Source organism: Ustilago hordei, assembly GCF_900519145.1.
Source record: "Ustilago hordei strain Uho2 genome assembly, contig: UHO2_contig_22, whole genome shotgun sequence".
Taxonomy (NCBI): Eukaryota; Fungi; Basidiomycota; class Ustilaginomycetes; order Ustilaginales; family Ustilaginaceae; genus Ustilago; species Ustilago hordei.
This window is the reverse complement of record NW_024545292.1, coordinates 47,258-68,315: the sequence shown is the minus strand read 5'-3', so window position 1 is coordinate 68,315 and position 21,058 is coordinate 47,258. Positions and strand designations below refer to the sequence as shown.

The following is a 21,058-nucleotide window of genomic DNA, read 5'->3' as shown; positions in this document are numbered from 1 at the left end:
GACACCATCTGGCGACATGAAGGTTATTGTCCGACCTTCCCACCTACTCTTGGACGGCTCTTTGCCTCGCTGATGCTCTGACAGAATCCAAATTGCTCGCCGCACTTGCTCGGCACCAGATCACCCATTGCCGGCCATCGACAGCCAAGTTGGCCGCTGATTATGCCGTTTCAACGCTCCAATAGCGCTGCATCTACGCAGCTCTTGTCCGCTTCTATACACGAGCCCAGCGCTTCGAGTCTATCCTCGCTTCTGCCCGCGACAGCCACCAAATCCGCTCTCGCCGAGTCCTCATCCAAGTCACGCAGCCATCCACATGAGCCGAATTCCGCTCCAGCTCCGCCACGTAAGCAACATCGCGTCTCCTTCCAGGAGCATCCCGAGCCCTCCTCTTCTGTATCGCAGAACGCCTCAAAGCGTCGTGGCCGCAATCAGCGTGCTTCCGATCAGTCTCTACGGCCAGACACCTCTCACCTCAGGGACAAGCATTCCGAACATGGCAGCTCTCGACATTCAAACTCACGTGCTTCCTCTCGTCAGAGTCGACGCGAGCCCAGCGAGCTCGGCTCTTCCAAGTCTGTAGGCCCTGATAGCGCTCCAAGCTCTTCTTCGCGACAACGCCGGTCTAGGCATCGTCCCGACAAGCGCTCAGAGCAATCCAACCACAACCAATCGGAACGCCGAGCCAAGTCTGACCCCGAGGATCCTGCCAGCTCGCAGATTCGCGTTGCGCCATCATCCCGATCAGAGGCTTCTATCTCCACTTCGAAGAAGCAGTCTAGGTCAAGGGAACCGAGTCTATCTGGCAAACGCAGTAGACAGCCTTCTGCACAGGCCATCCTTCCCGACCTTCGCAATCATGAGACCTCTCGATCCGACGCGGCCACTCGGTCTCACTACTCCGCTTCTAGTCGCCGAGACCGCTTCACTCGCCCTCACGACGCGAGAAGTATTCCCGGGGAAGCCTCAACTAGTCGTGACGGTCGCCAGCTTTTCGATCCACGACGCGATGATCCAGTCAAGTTTGCCTCTCAACAAAGGAACCAGATTGATGATCGCGCACGCTCTGCTTCCGCTGCTGCTTCCCCTCGCCTCACGCCGGCTTCATTGGCTCAGCCACAGATACTGATGCGAAGGGATGCATCAGGAAATTCAAGTGCAAGTCATCTAGGCCGCAGCCCAATCATACAGCCTTCCCTCTCGAGCCACGCCTTTGCTCCTGCCATCGATCCAACAGATCCGAGGGCCCTGCAAGCGCACCTCGTCGAGATCAAGAAAGTGTACCGATCCTTATCGTCACTCGAAGCCAGCCTTCAAGAAGCACATCAAGCCGAAGTGGAAAAAGCACGACTCAACATGGCCGATTATACCCCGCCAGATTTGCGCGATTTATCCTATTGGATCAACCTGATCAGCCGACATCGCGACCTTGCAGAGTGCCATTCCTTCTTCCTTGAGATGACCTGCAGGCCCGAGCTACCACGCTCGATCCAAGAATTAGGCGAAGTCTACAATCTACCTTCGAGGTTGTGGCAAACTGCGTTCCACCTCATGCTCGAAAGCCTTCGCTCCAGCCTATCCTCTCAGCATCACCTTCAAAGCATAGAGCGCAAAGGCGAGATCCTCGAGCATCTCACCGAGTTCATCTACTACGCTTATTCCTTTTATTCCGCACTTCAAGAGTCCGAAAGGTATAAGTGCTTCCGAAGAGCCTGGATAGAGAGTCTAGGTGACTTGTCACGCTACCGCATGGCTGTTGCAGGCCTAGCCGCCAACATGTCGATCGACAGCGGCGGAAGCGACATTCGCAACATACAATCTGACCAAGAAGCGTCCGACTCATCTGCCGACGCACGCATCGATGATGACGACCTCGAAGAAGACGATGACAGCGACCTGTTCTTTGGCGAGAGTGACCGAGACGATGACAATGTCAACAGGATAGGTCAACAAGCTCAACACGTGGGCAACGCACCAAAGCAGATACGCCCACGCCAGAATGATAGAGCAAATGATACCGCGAATCATCCCACGGGCCGCAAGCCTGAAAAGGCTGCAAAACCTACCGTCGAGGTGGACAAGGCAAGCATTGGCACTGCCGCTCTTGGCGATTGGGAGTGGACCGAGAAAGAGACTTGGCGTCAGACAGCCAAGGACTGGTATGCCATGGGCATCACAGAGACTCCCAATATCGGCCGGCTTCATCATCATCTCGGCGTGCTCAGCCGTGGCGAAGACGATCTTCGGGCTCTCTACCATTTGACCAAGAGTCTCATTGCCGCGAAACCGTTCGTCTCCGCCAAAGACAGCATCCTGACGCTCTTCGATCAAGAGCGACAAGCCCGTCGTCTCCGCCGCGACAGCTCTGTGAAGGATCTCTTCCTGTACCTGCACGGCATTCTCATCACTCGTGTTCAACTCGACGACTTTGAGCCGGTCTCTCAGAGGTTGCTGGCAAGGCTCACCAAACTCGTCGAAGAGCAAGGGCCAGCTGCCCTTCCTCAATCAGTGTGGACCATGATGGCAACCATCAACATCGCAGGTCTGTTTCAATACGGGCACGAAGACTCGATCCTTGCAGATCTCCTGCTGCAACAGGCCGGCAAATCTAGCCGCCACACAAACAGGGCAGAGAGATCCAAGATCAACACGCCTACCGCTATCCTTGTCAGTTCTACAACAAGCAAGACGGATGACAACTTCCTTAGCGAGCTGCCCAGAGACGCAGAATGGGACGATCCCAGCGACGAAGAGTCAGAAGTTGATGACGATGTCCAAGTCATCTCGTTGGAACCTAAGGCCACAAATGACGAGGTCGAGGCTGTTGCTGAGCTTCCGGGCATGCTAGAGAAAGCCGCCAAGCTCTGTTTCGACATCCAGTCTCTCACCTTTGATCTGTCCAGCGATGATGCGCTGTACAGATCGAACCCTTACAACACCACCATCAGCACCTTCCTAGTTTCACTCTGTCAGTCCAAGAAGGCGTTCAGAATACTCGAGCGCTTCATTCCATGGCACTTGTGGTTGCAGCACGTAGAGATGTCGGTCTCTTTAACCGAACGTACTTGGCCGAAATGCCTTGCTACATCGTACATCACCGCCCAGCTGCTTTTGCCAGAAGACTTTTGTCTTCGGGGCATCTTAGGTTTGTCCCGTCAACTCTTCGACCGGAACCTCTGGCGCAACGCCACAAACGACGGTGCGATCTCCTCGCCTCAAGGCTTTGACAACGAGGTTCAGGTCCTCGACGCCGAGGATGGGGAGCTCTACACCCGCACTGAATCGGCTTGGCGCATCGCTGCATCGCGCAGGCGTGACAGCAGCGAAAGCCCGACGTCTCTCGACACTGTTCGCGCATATCGCATGGCCTTCGTCGCTCGTAAGCTGGCCAAGGCGGCACGAGGCTTTGACTTCGATTCCAAGACTTCGACATTGTCGCTCTCTAAGTTTCTCCTCAGTCGTCTCGCGAGACGCAAGATGGAGGAAGAACATCGTCAACTCGAGGCGAGGATCCGCGAGCTTCAATTGCAGACCTCTTCTGCAAGCGACTCTGCAGCACAAGAGGACATCCACGAAAAGCAGCCTCTGGAGACGGACGAAGATGACGACTTTGACAGCGATTGGGACTCAGAGACGGAAGGTAAGCACCCAGCACTCGAGGCAGACGCGGTTCTTGCAAAGCTGGATGAAGCGGATGCCACCGACGAGATCAAAGCTCTTCATGCAAGAAGCTGCTATCTTCGGGACGTACTGCAGAACGTCGGATGCACATTCTCCGGGAAGCAATCGCGGCCAGCTGCTGGAAGCAAGGGCCACGAAGGAGGCACTGATAAGTACAAAGGCGGTGCAGCCCAACCAAATGCGTGGGACAACATCGTTCCAGGCTACACGATCCTCGTCGTCGACACCAATATTATCGTTACTCCCGGCGATGTGATTGCACAGCTGATCGAATCGCAACGATGGACTGTCATCATCCCTCTAGCCGTAATCACTGAGCTGGATGGCTTGCGGCGCAATGACAACGAGCTGGGTCAAGAAGCCGAACGTGCGATTCAGTTCCTCGAGGCTCGCATCCGTAGCCACGCCAAGTATGTCAAAGTGCAAACCAGCAGAGGCAATTACCTCAGCGATCTTTCGTGTCGATCTGAAGATATCGACTTTACCTGGCAAGGTTCAGTAGGCAGTGGAGCTCCTGTTGCTTCTCACCAACTCGACGCCGCTGCGAGCGGTAACGAGACCAAGTCAATTGCGGCTCGTAATGTCGACGAAGTCATCCTGCGTATCCTTGCTTGGCAGACGGACAAGTTTGTCGATCGCCGAAACTTGTTGCGCAGCAGCGCCGCCACCAACTCGGCAGCAGGCACCAGCAGCAAAGGAGATGGTCCGAAGGCAGATTCGTCTCGTGAGACGATGTCGATATCGTCGGTGCACAAGAGTGTGCTCCTCACCTTGGATCGCAACCTTCGCTTGAAGGCCAAGAGCCGTGGACTGGTCAGTCTTGACGCAAAAGGTGCAGCCGGCCTTCTTGAGCTCTCAGAGTTATAAGCATCAGCCGAACTCACGTTCTTTGGCTGAAAGTCATCGCTCTACGGCTCTCACGTCGAAATGCTATGATGCAAAACTCATTCGTCTTTCTCACATGCCTGAATCTAACGGATCTGAACGGAGAATGCAAAGATGAAATGTATTTCAAAGGTATGATGTGCGTATCCGAACCAGATGAGTGAAAGACGCATCACATGAGGAGCGATGACATTGTGAGAATTGCAAAGGTGGTAACAATCAGCCCATCTTGAAATGGAACTGCTGACCGCCTGGGAAGCCACCGAAGCTGCCACCACCGGGGAAACCTCCGGCGCCCTGCTGGAAGAACATCTCGAACGGATGACCACCTTGAGCGAAAGGATTGCCGTATCCACCCTGTTGACCGCCCATGGGGTCATTAGGGTCGTCACCTGCATCGTATCGCTTCCTGAGCCCTTCATCTCCGAGCACACCCCATGCTTCGTTGATCTGAGCCATCTTCTCCTGTGAACCTCCTTTGTCTGGATGGTTCTCACGTGCCATCTTGCGGTAAGCCTTCTTGATGGTAGCCAAGCTATCGGATCGTTTGACGCCCAAGACCTTGTAATAGTCCTTGCTCTTACTCAGTTTGAGTCTCTTTTCAGCGGTCTGGAGCTTCTGGTGAATGTTCCTGTCGGTGCGACCGGAAGCGTCGAAAGCTTTGTTGAGATCGCGAACCGCTTCCTCGTACTTCTCTTGCTGCAGGGCTAGCTCGGCGCGGGCGAGCACAGCTTCGACGTTGTCCGGCTCCTTGGCGAGCACCAACTCGCAGTACGGCATGGCTTTGTCCATGTCATTGAGCTCCGTGTATGACTTGCAGTACATGGTGTAGAGTTCGTGAAGTAGGTTGGAGTCTTGCACGGGATCGCCCTTGTATGTCGATGGGATCAAAGGCTCCTCGTCACCGGGCTGCAGGTCGGCAGCGGCTTTGATGACTTCCTTAATCTCGTCAACGACTGTCGGTCCGCCGACCTTACCGCCTTTGAGCGCCGATAGGACGGCACGGTAGCTCTGCGAATTGTAGAAGTTGCGTGCCTTCTTAAGCGACTTTTCTAACGACTTAACCTTCCTGTGCATCTTTGCACAAGACTTGTTGTCTGGATCCGAGTGCAAGCATGCCTTGAGGTGTTGCAAGCCGGCGTCCCTGCTCTGGGAGCCGGGCTCACTGATAAGGAAGTAGGAGAGCACTGCGAGACGTCGGAGTAGGAAAGGCGATGGCGAAAGGTGAACGACCCGTGTCCAATCGGCCATGGCATCCTCAACGTTGCCCTTCATAGTCTGGCATCGAGCTCGGACCAGCCGTGTCTCCAGGTGGGAAGGCGAGATCTTGAGAATTTCACCAGCCATATGAATGCAATGATCCATCTTGGACACGTCAGCCTCCTTACCCTTACCCTTGCCCTTGTTACTGGCTTTAGCCTTGTCGAGCTCCTTGACCAGAACATTCAATGACTTAAGCGATGTCTCGACCGAGACAAGCTTGGTTCGAACGCTGTTGGCCTCGCTGGAGCCTGACTGGGAAGCATTCTTCTCGGCTCGAATCGAGTCGTAAGTCTTGAGCGCTGCTTTGGCCTTGTCATAGTCTCCTTCTTTGAGATAGACTTTAGCCTGCTGAAGGTAAGCTTTCTCGAACTTGGGGTTGAGGTCGAGCAAGCTCTGGAAGTCCTGGAGCGCAGCGGACGTGCGGCCGAGCGAAAGTTGTGCTGTAGCTCTTCGGTAGTAGGTGAGCCACGATGTTGGATCCGCCTGTAAGGCTAGGTCGAATGATGATAGCGCCTCCTGGTATCGGCCGGACTGAAGCGCGGCATTAGCTTGTGTGAGGTGCTGGTTGGCTAACGTCGGGCTACTGGTGAAGGAGTCCTGAGCGGCCGCGAAGCCGTCAGCACGACCAAGGACACACGAGGTTGAAAGTCCAAGTGCAAGGTACAGCGTCCACGAGAGCGCCAGGAGCGAGGGAAGAAGCCCGCTCTTCATGGTGGTAGTTGGTGGAGCCTCGCCAGGAGTACGTCGAGCAAGCTCCTAACCCAGGCAAATGGTTGTGCGACACTAAGAGAGACGAGGTGAGAGGCTGGAGATGTGTGCGCGAATGAGGATGCTGGTGTGCAGATCGCAGAGAGTGAAAGGAACAAGATGCGAGGATGGGGGTGTGGGGCTTTAATGGTGTTGTACAGAGACAGCAGCAGTTGAAGGGGAGAAAGAAGCAGTGGAAGCTTCCAGCTCATGCTAATCCAGTGTCGGCGTGGATGCTTAACGAGAGAAAGAATCTCAGCCTCCGCCAAATTGCCGAAAGCGTCGGTGCATTTTGCCAACGTGGAACTCCACCGTCTGAAATCCGGGGTTAACACTCGCACGAAAAGCGAAAAGCGCCCTTTTCACTCCAATGTGTTTCGATAAGTGAACCTAACATCCACTAATCTTTACACCTCACATGCGATGCGAACTGCTTCTGGCGCAAAGACTACGACTCTAGCAGACACATGGCGACTTTTCGGTATGTTGAACATGTTGCACGACTGTTGGCAATGGTGCCCAGGCATCGTATTAAGAGAGCTATATGAGAAGGCCCCATCTGGCCAAAGCGGCGACCATGATAGCGAGACCAAAGAGTAGGGAGGCGTAAGTGGTGGTAGCAAAGCCCATAAACGGTAGCGAAGTAGCCCACAACGAAGAGACAACGGTATGAAGGAGAACTAAAACGACAAAAGTGAGGCAGAAACCATCGAACCGTGGTAGAAGATGGAACTGCGGCGACAAGTCGAATCGGTCATGTGATAGGTGACCGAGCCCGCCTTGAGCATGCGTGAACGAGGCAGATAGGAGGAGACTGCTGCCCACGCTCCAAAGCATAGCGTCGATCCGCCATAAAGCACACAAAGCGACAGGAATCTCGGGTAAAGGTACGCCAAGTACCGCCTCGACCTCGAAACGCTCCTTCGCAACCAAGAAGCGCTCCGCTTCCTCCTCAAGTTCCTGATCCAACAGAGAGATGGTCGTTGCAGTTTCCGAGAAGCTGGACCCGCTCGCTCGCGAGCTGCCATCCTCTTCATCAGTGACTGCCTCGCTCAGAGACTCCATCGCTCCATAGTTTGCCTGCCGAGTGCCCGTGGCCGATTCGCCAGCTGGTTGTATGAGCCGCTGGCGTGCCTGCTCCAGTGCTCGAGAGGCAGACATGCGCCTTGCCTTGCCGTTGCCGCGCTCGGGGGTTTGTGCCTGGTCAGACTCAATGGTCGGGTAGCCGGAGAGAAGACTGAAGCCTGATTGACCTCCGACCGCTCGACTTGGAGGAAGAACATCGTCAGAGACGTGGACATCGGCAGGCTTGTAGAGTGCAACCTGGTGGAGAATCTGGAAAGCACCGAACCCAAACTCTGCAAGTGCCCACGCCAACGATGACCAAGCAGCAACGAAGAAGCGAGGATCTCGAAAGCTGAGGCGCCAAGCCCAATCAGGACCGGTACTTTGGATGTGCGCTCGATGTGAGTTCCTCTCCTGGATGGGGTATAGGTACAGGGCTGTTACGAGAATACAACAAGCCCAGTAAAAGGAGAGCATACGCAGAGATTCGGCAATCAGAGCTTGCAGAGCGATGGCAACGGTGATGACGATGGTCTCCTTCCCCGTGCTGTGGTCTTGAGATCGCAGCTGGAAACGTGGAGTGCGAGAGAAGATCGAGAGCGACGACGAAAACAGTCGGGGTATTACTCGTTCAGCGAATGCAAGACAGACCTTACGACTGGTGTAAGAGGCGAGCCAGCCGACGAGGCCAAGGATCAACGTCGATGTTAAAAGCTGAGCGTCAAGAATGCTTCGACATTGTCCCTTCTGATAGACTGAATGCAGCGTGGATAAGAGCGAAAAGGGTGATCCAGAATAGTCCCTTGTGGCCTCTTGCAAATGGCATAGCTCGCGAACTTGGAGAGATCCCGCGAGGAAGGCAATGAGAACTGCAAGGGTCGGTAGCAGTGAGAGCACATGATAGAAGAAGAACCGTCTGTAGGAAGACTGCAGGAGGCGTTGGGTTCGCGCAATCTCCTCAAAAGTCATGGATACCGACGAACCTGAGACGTCAGAGGCGTCGGTCGCTGGCTGGGTGGCTCCGAGCCTCGAGTGCGAAGCCATTTCGTATGTAGCATATACCGACCGCCGGTAGTCTACCGGGAGGCAAGATAGTCTCAAGGGTAGATAGAGGCCATTGGCGGTAAGATGCTAAAGGTGGTAGCAAGGGTCCAAGAGTGTTACACGCACTTTGGCCTGATAAGTCGGGACTCGGATTAACAGATTCACAGATTCACCGCGAGTGGAGGTTTGCCGAGCACGAAAAAAGTGAAGCAAGGCTGCAGCGTTCTTCTTGGACCCTTGCTCTTCTCTGCCACAATGTCCTCAGGTCGATACTCTCGTGCTCCATCTGCTCCCAGTTAAAGTGCACGACCATGCCAAAGAAGAAAGGAAACCTGAAAGCGGCTCTTCAAGGTCACTTTGCTCAACAAGAACAAAAGGCGAGAGAGAGGGCTGCTCAGGAAGCAGCAAGACGTAAAGCGCTGTCACTTACCGAGTCTGGGAAACAACAACACAAGAATGGCAAGGGCAAAGCAGCAACCCCCAACAGAAACAGTACAGGCAGCGGGCGGGATGTACAAGACGTCATCGGAGATGACAGTATGAAAAGCACCTCAGCCTTGACAGAGACAAAACCGCATATCAAGCCACCCAAGAGGCTACCCCAGCCATTTGATCGTAACGATACAATCCTAACTGTCGGAGAAGCCAACTTTTCCTTCACGCTCTCGCTGCTCTTACCACCACGCTCTCATCCACCCTATCAAATCCTCGCTACAGCCTATGACTCCGAAGAGGAGTGCTTCTCCAAGTATCCCGACGCTCGCGAGAACGTTGAAAAAATTCGTCGCATCGCAGGCCGAGACGATATTGTGGTCTTTGGGGTAGATGCTGGACAGCTAGAGAAGTACAAGCAGGTGACTGGTGCATCAAAGACCAAGTTACAAGCGGGTCACAACCTTATTGACGGGTATGGTGACATTTCGGACTCTCACTCGTCATCTTCAGCGCAGAAGAGATGGAGCAAAGTTTGGTTTGGCTTTCCCCACGTCGGTGCCGGTCACAAGGATGAAACTCGCAATGTACTCGCAAATCAACTGCTCATTTTGCGCTTCTTGATTTCGGTAGCACCGTTCCTGACTGTCGGAGCACTACCAGGCTATGCTCCGGGAGGTGGATCATCCAACAAACGAGCAGGATCGGATGACGAAGACGACTTCGATGATGCCCAACCCACTGGTGCTGAAGCATTCGACGAACTCGACGCCCTTGCTGGCTCAAGCATCAATGACGCAGATCAGGCCATCTTGGACGACACGCAGGCTCGCATTGCGGCGCTGCAACCTCTTCAGCCTCCCTCCCGACAGGGCTCGGTCCTCATTACCCTCCGCAACGCTTCGCCTTACACATTGTGGGACGTCGCCAACTTAGCTAAGCGATTGCCCCAGATGCTTCCCGTCATTGCACAAACAGCTCCCGCTCTACCAAAGGGAGTCAAGAAGCCAAACTTAAAAGATCTTGAAGCCAACGGACTCTCAACAATGAGCGCCGCCAACTTGCACTCGCGCGCGGTCTCGCAGACCAAAGGCTTCAAACCACAACGCGGCGTTCGAAAGTACAGAAGCTATCACCTGTGGCGTAGTTTCGAGTTTGATCCTACCGAATGGAGAGGGTATCAGCATCGTAGAACGATCGGATGGATTGAGGGTGTCAGTAGTGGTGGCAATGAGGATTTGCTGCGTTCTCGCTCGCATCAACGTGGAGAGTCAGACTCTGGCAATGTTCGCGCAAGCAAAGCAGGTGGTGGTGAATGTCGAACGTGGGAGTTCGGACTCGGATGAGCAAATATGGCTGCATGTGGACATACTTGTAATAAAGATAGCCTATATTCCAGAACTTGCTGTGCAGTAAAGTGTGACAGGGTCGTGACTAATCGAGGCCGAATCGATCCGGGACTGTGGGGTACGTGAAAGTTGGTCGTAAGTTGGGCAAAAGAAGAAGGAGAAACCATGTGTCAGTGGTGATGTCCGATGTCAGGTGAGGATGTTGGGCAGCGAAACTTACGAAGAACAGGAGCGATCAGACTCCAAGTGTAAATGCAGATACAGAGCCAGCTGCTGACAACTCGCATCCACATTGCTGTTGTGCTTCTGCCAATGTAGGCGATGGGAGCACCATCCTCGCTTGGGTCCGGCGAAGGTCCGCCAAGACGGACAAAGCGCCAGTCGGTCAACAGCATGGCCGTGTAGCATGCTGCGATGGCGAAGACAAAGTGGAAGAAGCTGTAGTTGTAACGAGTCCCTTGACGCTCATCATCACTCTCGTCGCCTCCAGCGCCGAGCTCGGAGCGTGTCTCCATCTCCTCGTCGTCCTCTTCCTCGTCCAATGCAGACGCTGGAATAGCACCAGCCTCCACCGCTGCCATCAGCGCCTGGATGCGAAGCGAATCCTTCTTTGTTGGCTGATCAGTGACAACAGCACCGGATGACTTGTCGATTGACTCGCGCGTTGCCAATGGTCCGTATCCGGAGGGCGGTCGGCTTTCGTTCAAAGCCGCTCGTCGCTTGCCAACAAGGGTCGTGGACTGCGTGGCGGCACGAGAGGTCGAATAAGCGATGGCGAGGAAGGTGAACACTGCACCGATGACTACAGTGGTTGTCTTTGCGCTGCCACCGCGGCCACGGGTGATGGGATTGCACTCGGCATTGTCGCGGTTCATTACGGCTGATGCAATCAGATAAGTGCAGTAGGCAGCCACCATACTACTTTGAGCCAGACCACTCCTCGGGTTGGCCTCCTGCACGTGTGGACTGATGGAAAGCACGGTGAGAACCACGATCAGTGCCAAGTTGAGGCTGATGAAGAACTGGTTGAGCGAGCACCCGCTTGAGGCAAAGAAGCCGTACAGCACACCCGTCAGCGCGATCGTGGCTGCGTACATTCCAAGTGTGCTGCCAATGAGAGTGAACTTCCAGAAGTCGGACTCGGTTTGCTCCCATCGGTCCAGGCAAGTCTCGGACCAAGAATGGGCAAAGTCGACGAGCAATACGAGACCAACGACGATAAAGATCGAGGCGAAGATGAGCGAAAAGTAGTTGGCCCAGAAGACGAAAAAGCCGTTAGGGATGAAGAACATGAGAAGGGTGAGGAGGAGCCATAGAAGCACCTTGGGACCCCACCAGCCATTCTGGATGGCAGCTCGCTTCGTTCGTGTGTCCTTGACGCCGATGAGGAGCATACCGAGAATGAAGTGGAAAAGGGAAAGCGCAAACGTGATGCGGTGGACGGCCAGGACACCATAGCAGCGATCCCTGTCTTTGCAGTCCATCTTTATGTAGTTGTAGGACCATTCTTGAATCTTATGCATCATGAAGCTTGTCAAGCTTAGCCATGCTAGCAAGGCGTCAAGACAGAAGATAATGGCGAAGCCGACACGGGTTGCTATTGAAGACTGGCAGTTGCATGACTTGAAGAAAGCTGATGCGGCGGTGCTAGTGCAGAAGAAGGCGAGGCCGGCCAGGCACGAGCTCGCGATGGAGGCGAGACCGCCTCCTAGGAAGGGCAGCGAGAGCGCCACGCCCATGATGTCGAGTCAAGTGGAGGAGCGTGGATCTGTGTCGTTAAGCGGTGCAACAGGCCGGTGCGTCTGACCAGGAGACTACAAGGCAAAGTGCTCTTTGGATCTGTCACTGTTTCGACGAACGTTTTGCCGAGTGTTGTCTGCTATGTCGAGACGGTCAAGTATTGAGAGCAGAGAGAGTGGATGTAGTTCTGACGACAGTAGTACCAAATTGGTGCCAAGGTTCAACTCAGCAGCCATGCTCAGATCAGACATGCGAATCCCGAGGAAATCGACGCCCTACACGTATGGAGCGCGCGTCAAGATGCATTCTTAAGTGTCAGAGAGGCCCGCCGGTACAAAGAACGTTTCTGTGCAACACCACAATTCATACGAAACAAAGTTGATGGATGGCTGAATTATAAAGAGCAATGCAATGACAAGTGCACATGCAAGTGTAAGTCTAGTCTACTCGGATGGCCGAGTAGATCTTTCGAAGCGATGCGTAGGTAGCCAAAAAGCCGACAGCACCAAAGAGTGTGAAGAAGAGAAGAGAAAGAATGGATAGGTAGCCAAGGAAGAGCACCTTATTTGCGAGACCAGGCAGCTCGAGTCGGGTTGCCCAGAAGAACAAGCCATAGGCAAAGAACCAGATGGCACCAGATCCGCCGGTCATGAAGGCTCGCCAGTGCCATCGGTAATCCTCAGCGCAGAGATGGAAGTAGGCGAAGAGGATGGTAACAGTGGCAGCGGTCGTTGCTGTGATGAGGAAAGCAAGAGCAAGGAAGCCGAAGGCGTAGTAAATCTTGGTACCGAACATCGAGTTGAGAATGAAGAGGATCTCAAGGAAGGCGGACGCAAAGATGAGCATGCCAGCAATCAGAGCTGATGGGAATGGCCTGAGGTACCAGGTGTGCTGGTATGGGATCTGTCTGGGGATGGAATTGGCCTTGACAGGATGTGAGAAGCCACCGGAACGGATGGCAAGCAACGCGCCGATCAGAGTGAGCGGTACGTTGATGAGGAACCAGAGAGCGACGAGCGCAAGCAGTGTACCGAAGGGAACAGCACCGGATGAGCCGCTGAAGATAAGAAAGAAGTTGAGCAGCAATACCATGGAGAATACAAGACTCGGGAACAGCATGGCAGTGAGCAAGATGTTCTGCTTCCAGTACTCGCCTCCCAAGCTGGCATAGGTCTTGCTCGACATGAAGCCTGCGATGCTGCCAAAGAGAGTCCATGTGACGATCATGACAGTTGCTAGCGAACCTCTGTTGGAAGGACTCAAGAAGCCCAAGAGTGCAAAGATCAGAGTGACGCCAGCCATTGCGACGAGCTGAGATCCAGATCCAACAAGGATGGAGAGGAGCATGGGTCGGCCAGGAGGACGGAAGACTTCGCTGTGAACCAGCTTCCAGCCAAAGTCCTCCTGAACATCTTCAGTCATGTCAATGGCGTTGTAACGGTAAATATCGCGACTGATGGATCGAGCGACAACGATGCCGACCATCATACACAGAAAGCTGACGATGACGACAGAGTTGATGAGCGCAAGCCAGTGGATTCTGGGATCGAACACTTTGAGGTAGGCATCCCAACGTGTGGCCCAAGGCGTCGCGGATTCGCGCCAACGGATACTGTAGGTATACGCAACGCCTGTCGAAGTGAGGTTACTGAGCTGGAGTGGATCAGCTGCTTGGCAGTTGGCAGGTTGACTGGCTGAGACGCCTTTGAGCGAGTCCTTTGATAGCGGGTAGATGCGAGCGCCCACAACGCGGTACTCATTCGGACCACGCTGATGATAGTCAACGTAGATATCGTAATGGTTGTGCAATGCTGGGGGCTCGTATGGTTGGAAGTGTTCGTCTTCGAGGCTTCCCAATGCAAAGCCAAGCGAGAGGAACTCTTCATGTGTCTTGATCTCCCTGCGTGATTCAGCGACTGGTAGACCGTCCACCATCCAGTTGATGGCATACTCTTCTCGTATCCTATCATTGATGAAAGCGGCGTTTTCAGAAGCAATGGTGGTGCGGCACATCTCTTTGCAGATCTCATCTTTAAGCATGACGCCCTTGACTGGACTGCTGTAGATACGGTCTCCGAATAGAACACTTCCGAGGTTTTCGCTTTGAGCTTCTGGTCCGCCTTCTGGTTGACAGAACTGGAAATGTGGGTCGTAGTAGTCATACTTGATGACACTCTTGATCTGTGATGTGAACGCCTTGGCTTGCAGAGCGTTGACGGAGAAAGGGACCTCGTCTCCCTGCTTGTAGGAGTGTGGAGCGCTTCCTGGAAGATACCATGCTGCAACTTGAGAAGCAAGTGCGAGAGTAAGCACCAGCACCGAAAGGGCGGCTCCCTTTGGCGTTGAGACCTTCATGGTGATTGGTAGCCACCAGGCTTGTGTGTTGTAGACTGACAGAGGCAGAGGCTTGCGTGAGTGTAAATGTATGATGAGAAGACAGCGTTTGAATCTCAGAGAGGGTAAAGTAACACTCTTTCTACCAGGAATCGAAGCGGCACACGCACGTGATTCGCAGCCTCTCCATTTCGGGACTCGGAGAAATGAACGCTCGGACCCTTCCGAAGCAACGCCGAAGCTCATCTTCCACACACCTTACAGCATTACAGTATCGTTCGCAGCAAACTCAACTCAACGAGCACAGGTGTCAACAGCAAACGCTATAGATCAGGTTGGGATCAAAGCTCTGCACAATGACACGAGTAAGTAGACCTCATGGACACCGGTTGAAAGCCCCGTAGAAAGCTAAACAAAACCATCCCCGATCTTGTTCTCCACTTGCCTCCAGGTCTACTCTTTCTGGGTATTCGACCGACACTGTAACGCCATCTACTACCAAGACTGGTCGCATCTACATTCAGCTGCTGCAACAGGGCCTAGCGGTCCCACCAGCCCGACTTTGTCACAAACTTCTGGATTCGCTTCGCTAGGAGCTTCGATTCAGCGGGCAACAAGCAGCACTCAGAATGCACCATCAAGCAAGGCATCTCTCCCTCCTCAACGGCCTGGTGAGCCATCACTTGCAAATGTCACACGAGGTGGCCCGTCATCTTCCGTTCAGCAAACCTTGTCGAAGGGCCCAGCGTCTGGCGCTCGTCCAACGTCAGAGCAGAGGGCCGGAGCAGTAGAGAATCCTGCTTCCGAGCTACTTCCCTTCGATGAAGAGGCCAAGCTGGTCTATGGTGTTGTCTTTTCGCTGCGCAACATGGTGCGCAAACTCGGTGGAGAGTAAGTAGACTCATAGCTCCGATTGCTTACGTCTCGGCTTTCAGAGCTTGTAATCCAAACTCTCTCCTTTTCTCTCCTTCTCTTGGCTCGGCAGATCAGAAAACTTCAACAGCTTCACCACATCAACATATACCCTGGCGCATCTGCATACCCCGACCATGTACACATTCGTCATTCTCACCGATCCAGTCCCGCCTCCCTCCTCGATACCTAGTCGCAACAGCGAAGGCTATTCCATCGGCAATGCATCTGCAGCTCTGTCAGGACGATCCTCTTTCGGCACAGGTGGTGGCATTCCGGGTACAGGAGGGATGAGTCTAAAAGGTGTCTTGCTGCAAATCTACCGTGGTCCTTGGGTGGACAACGTTGTCAAGAACCCTTTGCTCAGAGCGCTCGAAAGAGAAGAGAGGATTGTCGAGCCAAATCAAGACGCTCAAGACAATCCTGGAGCGGCGAAGATCAACGTTGTTCGAGAGGTGCGATCGGAGCGTACGCATGGTGTTGACACAGATGCCTTTCGAGAAAGCCTCGAAAAGGGTGAGTGGACTTTCGACGCATCCGATGCATGAGTGTAGATGACTAACATAACAGCTTGTCTTCTTGCTTCATTGGTAACCGATCACAGTTCTGCAACAAAACAAGCTCTCCGCACCGGTATCATAATGTCTTTGAATTCATCTAGTAAGACATGCAAAGAGTTTTGTCGTGTGCAGAGCCATATGTTACATCTCTTTCAGTCTTTGACACAGGATTCGAGTCGAGCTGCTTCAAGCGCGCTTGGCACGTTGAAGACGGATAGGCTCTCCGTTTTCGTTGAGCAGCGACTCCTTGCCGGCGCCTCGCTCGAGCACACGTGGCCCATCACCGACCTGAGTGTGGATGAGTCGTCGTACTGCGCCAGCCTCGTGCACGGGGATCACGTTCGAGTTGAACGAGCTTGGCAACGACAAAGGCAGACCGAGTGCCTCTTGAGCTCCACGGTGCGAAGCGTTGACACCCTTGCCCAGAAGGTCAAACTGTTCAGAGTCAAGTAGGGATACAGGTCAATTGAAGTCAGTCTAAGCCCGTGTCCGACAATCTTTGAGTGATAGGTGTTGGCACATTGATACTTACCGTGTCATCAAAGTCGGCGTTGGGGAAGTAGTGGCGGATCGTCTGCAGAATCTGAGGCATATTGGCCTTGGGAGCGTACAGAACAGCGTTCGGTCCAGCGTCGTAGGTGTACGCGACGAGCTTGCCCTTGCCCTCAGCCTCGTTGGCGCGGTTGAGCTCCTCAACAAGCTGAACGATAGCACGGCTGACATCGTTCATGTAAAAGATGGGAGGTGCAGTGTCGAGGCAGCATGCGTGGAAGTTGTTCGAGTCGGCCATAGTGATTTCGGCGAAAGTGTCAAAGTCTCGCTTCTGAATCGCCTCCGAGATCTTGACCATGCGCTCGGGCACGACCTCCTTGATACGGTGCTGAAGCAGAGGCGAGGTTTGCACAGTGCGCTGCATACCTGCAGTGGATGGAGTGCCCTTCTTGGCGTCACTGACAACGCAAATCAGAGCTTGAAGATCTGGCCAGTGCGATTGAGGAGCAACCTCGACAGCGAGACTGTCTTGACCTGTTGGCTGCTCTCCGTCCTGCCATGCGACGTAGCCGCCAAAGAGCGAGCGGCAGGCGGATCCACTTCCCTGACGAGCGATGCGCGAGAGTTCTGAGCTCGAGACTTCTGGTTGCAGCTCGTAGAGCGCTGCGAGCGATGCGATGAGGGCGGCAAAGCCAGAGGCGGACGAAGCAAGACCGGCGGCAGTGGGGAAGTTGTTCTCTGAGCACACGTGCACGGCCCATCCAGATAGCTGTAGAGCAATGATGGCAAGGTGATGATGTCAGCGATGTTGTGTGCGACTAGATATGGATCTGCTTCGATAGCTGCTTACCTTTGGCAAATTGGCATCCTTGGACTCCTTAGCCTCACGAAGCTTCTTCATCTCATCGATACATCTGCGGAGACGACCGTCGGTTTTGATGGTCTCCTCTTCGCCGTTGAGCCACAATCGGTCCTGTGCTCCAAAGCTGGCATCAGCGCGAGCAGTGGTGACTGATCGAAGGTGGTCCTGGTCCAAGGTAACCGAGAGACTGTCGTTGGTGGGAAGGATGAGCGTGGTGTCCTTCTTGCCCCAGTACTTGATGACTGCGATGTTGACGGGCGCCGAGCAGGTCGCCTGGTAGATAGCGGACGACATTGTTGACGATGGCGTATGGTCAGAGCGGAAGGAGTGAAGCAAGACACAGGTGTTGCGACAGGGTCTCATTCTCGTATGATCTGCACTGCGTGTTGCACTTTTCTCATTTCTTCTCAAGTCCGTGCTCTCCGCATGTTCTGTGTTGGTTTTCCAACCTAAATTTTCTCTGGTCGCCAACTGCCGCCATCAAGGTGAAACAGAGCAACAGACTTGCCTATCACTTAACCTCACTCAATCAATAAAGAATCCGCCGTGCTAGACCTCTTACCCTTTCAGTCGCACAACACAAGGGATTTGAATGACGGAATGATGTTGATATGATGATATTGAGATGCAATGGAGCTAGAATGACGGGTATCAATACTAGTGTCGGCTAGAAAAGCGATGTGGAATGGATTGCGGCTTCAGACAGACAGAGCAGCCTTACATTCGCGGCGCCAAAAGGATGAGAACGCAGTGGTAAAGAAGGCATGATGGTGCTCAGGAGAAGACCTTGTTGCGGCTGAGAGCGTCCTCCTGCGGTTTGAGACGATCCTTCTTTGTGCGGAAAGACTCCTGTTGGTTGACACGTGCTGCGTACTTGTCACCCTTCTGCTTGCGAACCATGTGGCGGATAGCGTTCGGCGAGATGTATTCAGGGTTCTCGAACACGGTAGCGCCACCAAAACTACCTTCAAAGACACGGATGGGCGAGAGCACCATACGAGGTCCAATCTCGACAAGCTTGGGTTGCCTTGATGAGTCCTTGCCGGCACCTAACTTTTTCTTGCCTTGCTGCTCTTCGTCCAGCTTGGCCATTGCTGTTGCGCCAGGGTCTGACTCGACAATCTGATAGTTGCGGAACCACACCTTGTTGTCGACGATGGAGAACGAGATGACGTGGTCTACGAATGGCTTCGACTTTCGTGCTCCTTTTGGTACACCGAACATCTGTGTGAACATCTCCTTGATCAAAGTCCAGTGCGGCTTTTCGTCAAACTCCTTGTCGAATGAGAGGATCGGTCGTGATCCTTTGAGGCAGTTTCCGGTCATCTTGAGCTCGTCCATGGTGTGAATGTTCTGCACCTGGAATTTGGCAGACGGTCCATTTGGTGTCTTGGATGCCCACATGTACAGATCCTCGCGCTTCCTTGCTTCAAAGTAAAGAGCGTTGTTGCAGTTGTTGAGCTCGGCAAGCTCATTGAGTAGGTGAAGTTGCGATTTCGAGTCGAGCTTCGAGTCCTTCTTGGCGTGAGGCATGAGCGCTTCCAGGTCGTTGATCAGGTGTCGCATGCGGGAGGTGACTCCGCGTGAAGGGAGCATGAGAATTCTCTGCTTGTTTCTACGGATGGGAGTGGCAACGGCATGTTCGTCCTGGGCATCAGCCTTGCGCTTGCCCTTGGCGGCTTTGGAGGCCTGCTGGAATACGGAAGCCATGTTCGAGCGATGTATCGGCTGTAGCGTGCTTCTTGACCGGTCCTGGTGCTTGTATGTGTGTGGGTGTGTGGGTGTGTGGTAGAAGCTTGACTGGCAGGACGTGAAGAGGAGATAGAAAGCTTTGAGGTACAAAGGTTGAGGTCGATGTGGAGCAAAGCTGGGCAATCCAAGACTTGGACTCGAGAAAAATCAGAGAACAAAGTCTGCTCATCAAAAACTTCGGTCACGTGAAAAGTTAGATTTTGTTAGCTCAAAGGCTTAACAAACTGTCCTTAGCAGAAATTTCTCGCCCTCCTCGAAATGATGATGATGCCGAAGGAAGCGATCCGATATGATGATGCATGCTGACATAAACGCAATCGGCGATCAGATGGAACAGATCTGTCTGTAGATCAGGTGCAATGTAGCCCCGCTCGTTGTCAAGCTAGGTCATGAAGGGGGATACTCCCACATTTGGCATGCACCTCATAGTTGTATATACAGTACATGTGTAAACTGTCCCAAGATTTTACATGTCACCATACATCACTCTAATGCTCAATAGCTATAAGTTGTATTGCCACACTGTCTGATATCATCTGAAAGCACTGCTTCTTCTCTCCAAGACTGTGGAATTGATATTGACATTGACTAAAAAAATTGTGCTATGAAGAAGAGCTGATTATTTTTTTTAATTGTGGGACAGTTTATGGAGCATGCTCCTAAATAGTGACACCACTCCATTCCTGACCTTGTGGGCTTTTGACTACAATGGAACTTGTAATGTAACTTGGTGGGCACCTTCATACACATTGAAAGTAGTGACATGGAAAGTTTCAGCTCAATCAGATGACTGTGAGTGATCTGGCAGCACTTCCAGTCTGACACCATCATATCTATACCATCATGATGAAAACCACTCCTGAGAAGTGCCAATTGGCACTCTTTCACCTCCAAAATGGAGAATCTACCTGTTCAGTTGCTGAGAAACTCAGTCTGAGCAAGTCTATGGTGTCTCACATCAGCAAAAGTGCCTCCACCAATGCTCCAAAGTCAAAGGGGGGCTGGCCAAGAAAACTCCAGCCTCATCATTTTTGCTTCCTGGACCACTATTTTGAGCTCAATTCAATGTCCATGGTCAGGAAAGCATGTCATGCACTGCAGGAGACATTTCACATCAAAGCATGCCCAACAACAGTAAGAAAAGCACTTCATTACTGTCATTACAAAGCACAAAGGTTAGTGAATAAACTGAAGCTACTCAAGAGGCATTACAAAGCATGTCTCAAATTTGTGAATGAGCACAAGGACATGACTGTTGAGGATTGGAAGGATGTGGTATGGTCTGACAAGACAAAGATCAACTTCTTTGAACTGGATGGGAAGCAGTTCTGTTGGATTAAGAACACTGGCTTCAACAGCAAGCTTGTCAGGCTGATGGTCAAGTTTGGCAGCAGCTCCATCATGATCTGGGGCTGTATGATGTGGGAAGGGGTCAGAGGTATATGCTTGGTGCTGGGATCAATGAATTCAGACCAATACATTGATATCCTGAATGACAAGCTTTTGAAAACAATCTCAGATTTGCAGCTTCAGCATGCATACACCAACATCACATTTCAGCAAGACAATGACCCGAAACACATGTCAAAGAAGACAAAAACATGGTTGGAAGGCAATAGCATTAAGGTTATGCAATGGCCAGGGCAGTCACCAGACTTGAACCCAATTGAACACCTCTGGCACCATCTCAAAATGTGACTTTCACAGTATAGTATGATTGCAAAGTCCAGGGATGAACTGCTCAAGAGATGTGAAGCTGAATGGAAAGTGATCACTCCAGAGACATGTAGGATACTAATAGAGAGCATGCCAGACCACATCAAGGCAGTTCTGAAGGCCAAAGGAGGGAATACAAAGTACTAAGGTGTTCTTGAGGAGTGCTCCATAAACTGTCCCACAATTAAAAAAAAAATCAGCTCTTCTTCATAGCACAATTTTTT

At 52.8% G+C, this 21,058-nt stretch overlaps 9 protein-coding genes across 9 annotated transcripts; 3 read left to right on the top strand and 6 right to left on the bottom strand.

Moving 5' to 3' along the window:
* Positions 1-162: 162 nt before the first annotated feature.
* Positions 163-4,548, top strand: UHO2_06920 (uncharacterized protein; the record flags this gene model as incomplete). Its single annotated transcript, XM_041560515.1, has 1 exon — positions 163-4,548. One exon carries the CDS (start codon positions 163-165, stop codon positions 4,546-4,548), a length of 4,386 nt encoding a protein of 1,461 aa, XP_041416449.1.
* A 237-nt stretch (positions 4,549-4,785) lies between these two features.
* UHO2_06919 (uncharacterized protein) lies at positions 4,786-6,540 on the bottom strand (the record flags this gene model as incomplete). Its single annotated transcript, XM_041560514.1, has 1 exon — positions 4,786-6,540. The coding sequence occupies one exon, from the start codon at positions 6,538-6,540 to the stop codon at positions 4,786-4,788; it is 1,755 nt and encodes a 584-aa protein (XP_041416448.1).
* A 576-nt stretch (positions 6,541-7,116) lies between these two features.
* Positions 7,117-8,685, bottom strand: UHO2_06918 (uncharacterized protein; the record flags this gene model as incomplete). Its single annotated transcript, XM_041560513.1, has 1 exon — positions 7,117-8,685. The coding sequence occupies one exon, from the start codon at positions 8,683-8,685 to the stop codon at positions 7,117-7,119; it is 1,569 nt and encodes a 522-aa protein (XP_041416447.1).
* Positions 8,686-8,996: 311 nt separating this feature from the next.
* UHO2_06917 (uncharacterized protein) lies at positions 8,997-10,463 on the top strand (the record flags this gene model as incomplete). The annotated part of the gene is made up of 1 exon (XM_041560512.1): positions 8,997-10,463. The coding sequence occupies one exon, from the start codon at positions 8,997-8,999 to the stop codon at positions 10,461-10,463; it is 1,467 nt and encodes a 488-aa protein (XP_041416446.1).
* An 88-nt stretch (positions 10,464-10,551) lies between these two features.
* UHO2_06916 (uncharacterized protein) lies at positions 10,552-12,205 on the bottom strand (the record flags this gene model as incomplete). The annotated part of the gene is made up of 2 exons (XM_041560511.1): positions 10,552-10,577; positions 10,687-12,205. 2 exons carry the CDS (start codon positions 12,203-12,205, stop codon positions 10,552-10,554), a joined length of 1,545 nt encoding a protein of 514 aa, XP_041416445.1.
* Positions 12,206-12,644: 439 nt separating this feature from the next.
* UHO2_06915 (uncharacterized protein) lies at positions 12,645-14,561 on the bottom strand (the record flags this gene model as incomplete). Its single annotated transcript, XM_041560510.1, has 1 exon — positions 12,645-14,561. The coding sequence occupies one exon, from the start codon at positions 14,559-14,561 to the stop codon at positions 12,645-12,647; it is 1,917 nt and encodes a 638-aa protein (XP_041416444.1).
* A 335-nt stretch (positions 14,562-14,896) lies between these two features.
* On the top strand, positions 14,897-16,000 carry UHO2_06914 (uncharacterized protein; the record flags this gene model as incomplete). The annotated part of the gene is made up of 3 exons (XM_041560509.1): positions 14,897-14,905; positions 14,992-15,431; positions 15,526-16,000. 3 exons carry the CDS (start codon positions 14,897-14,899, stop codon positions 15,998-16,000), a joined length of 924 nt encoding a protein of 307 aa, XP_041416443.1.
* Positions 16,001-16,198: 198 nt separating this feature from the next.
* Positions 16,199-17,660, bottom strand: UHO2_06913 (putative MVD1 - mevalonate pyrophosphate decarboxylase; the record flags this gene model as incomplete). Its single annotated transcript, XM_041560508.1, has 3 exons — positions 16,199-16,447; positions 16,545-17,273; positions 17,355-17,660. The coding sequence occupies 3 exons, from the start codon at positions 17,658-17,660 to the stop codon at positions 16,199-16,201; spliced, it is 1,284 nt and encodes a 427-aa protein (XP_041416442.1).
* A 480-nt stretch (positions 17,661-18,140) lies between these two features.
* UHO2_06912 (uncharacterized protein) lies at positions 18,141-19,076 on the bottom strand (the record flags this gene model as incomplete). Its single annotated transcript, XM_041560507.1, has 1 exon — positions 18,141-19,076. The coding sequence occupies one exon, from the start codon at positions 19,074-19,076 to the stop codon at positions 18,141-18,143; it is 936 nt and encodes a 311-aa protein (XP_041416441.1).
* Between the last annotated feature and the right edge of the window lie 1,982 nt (positions 19,077-21,058).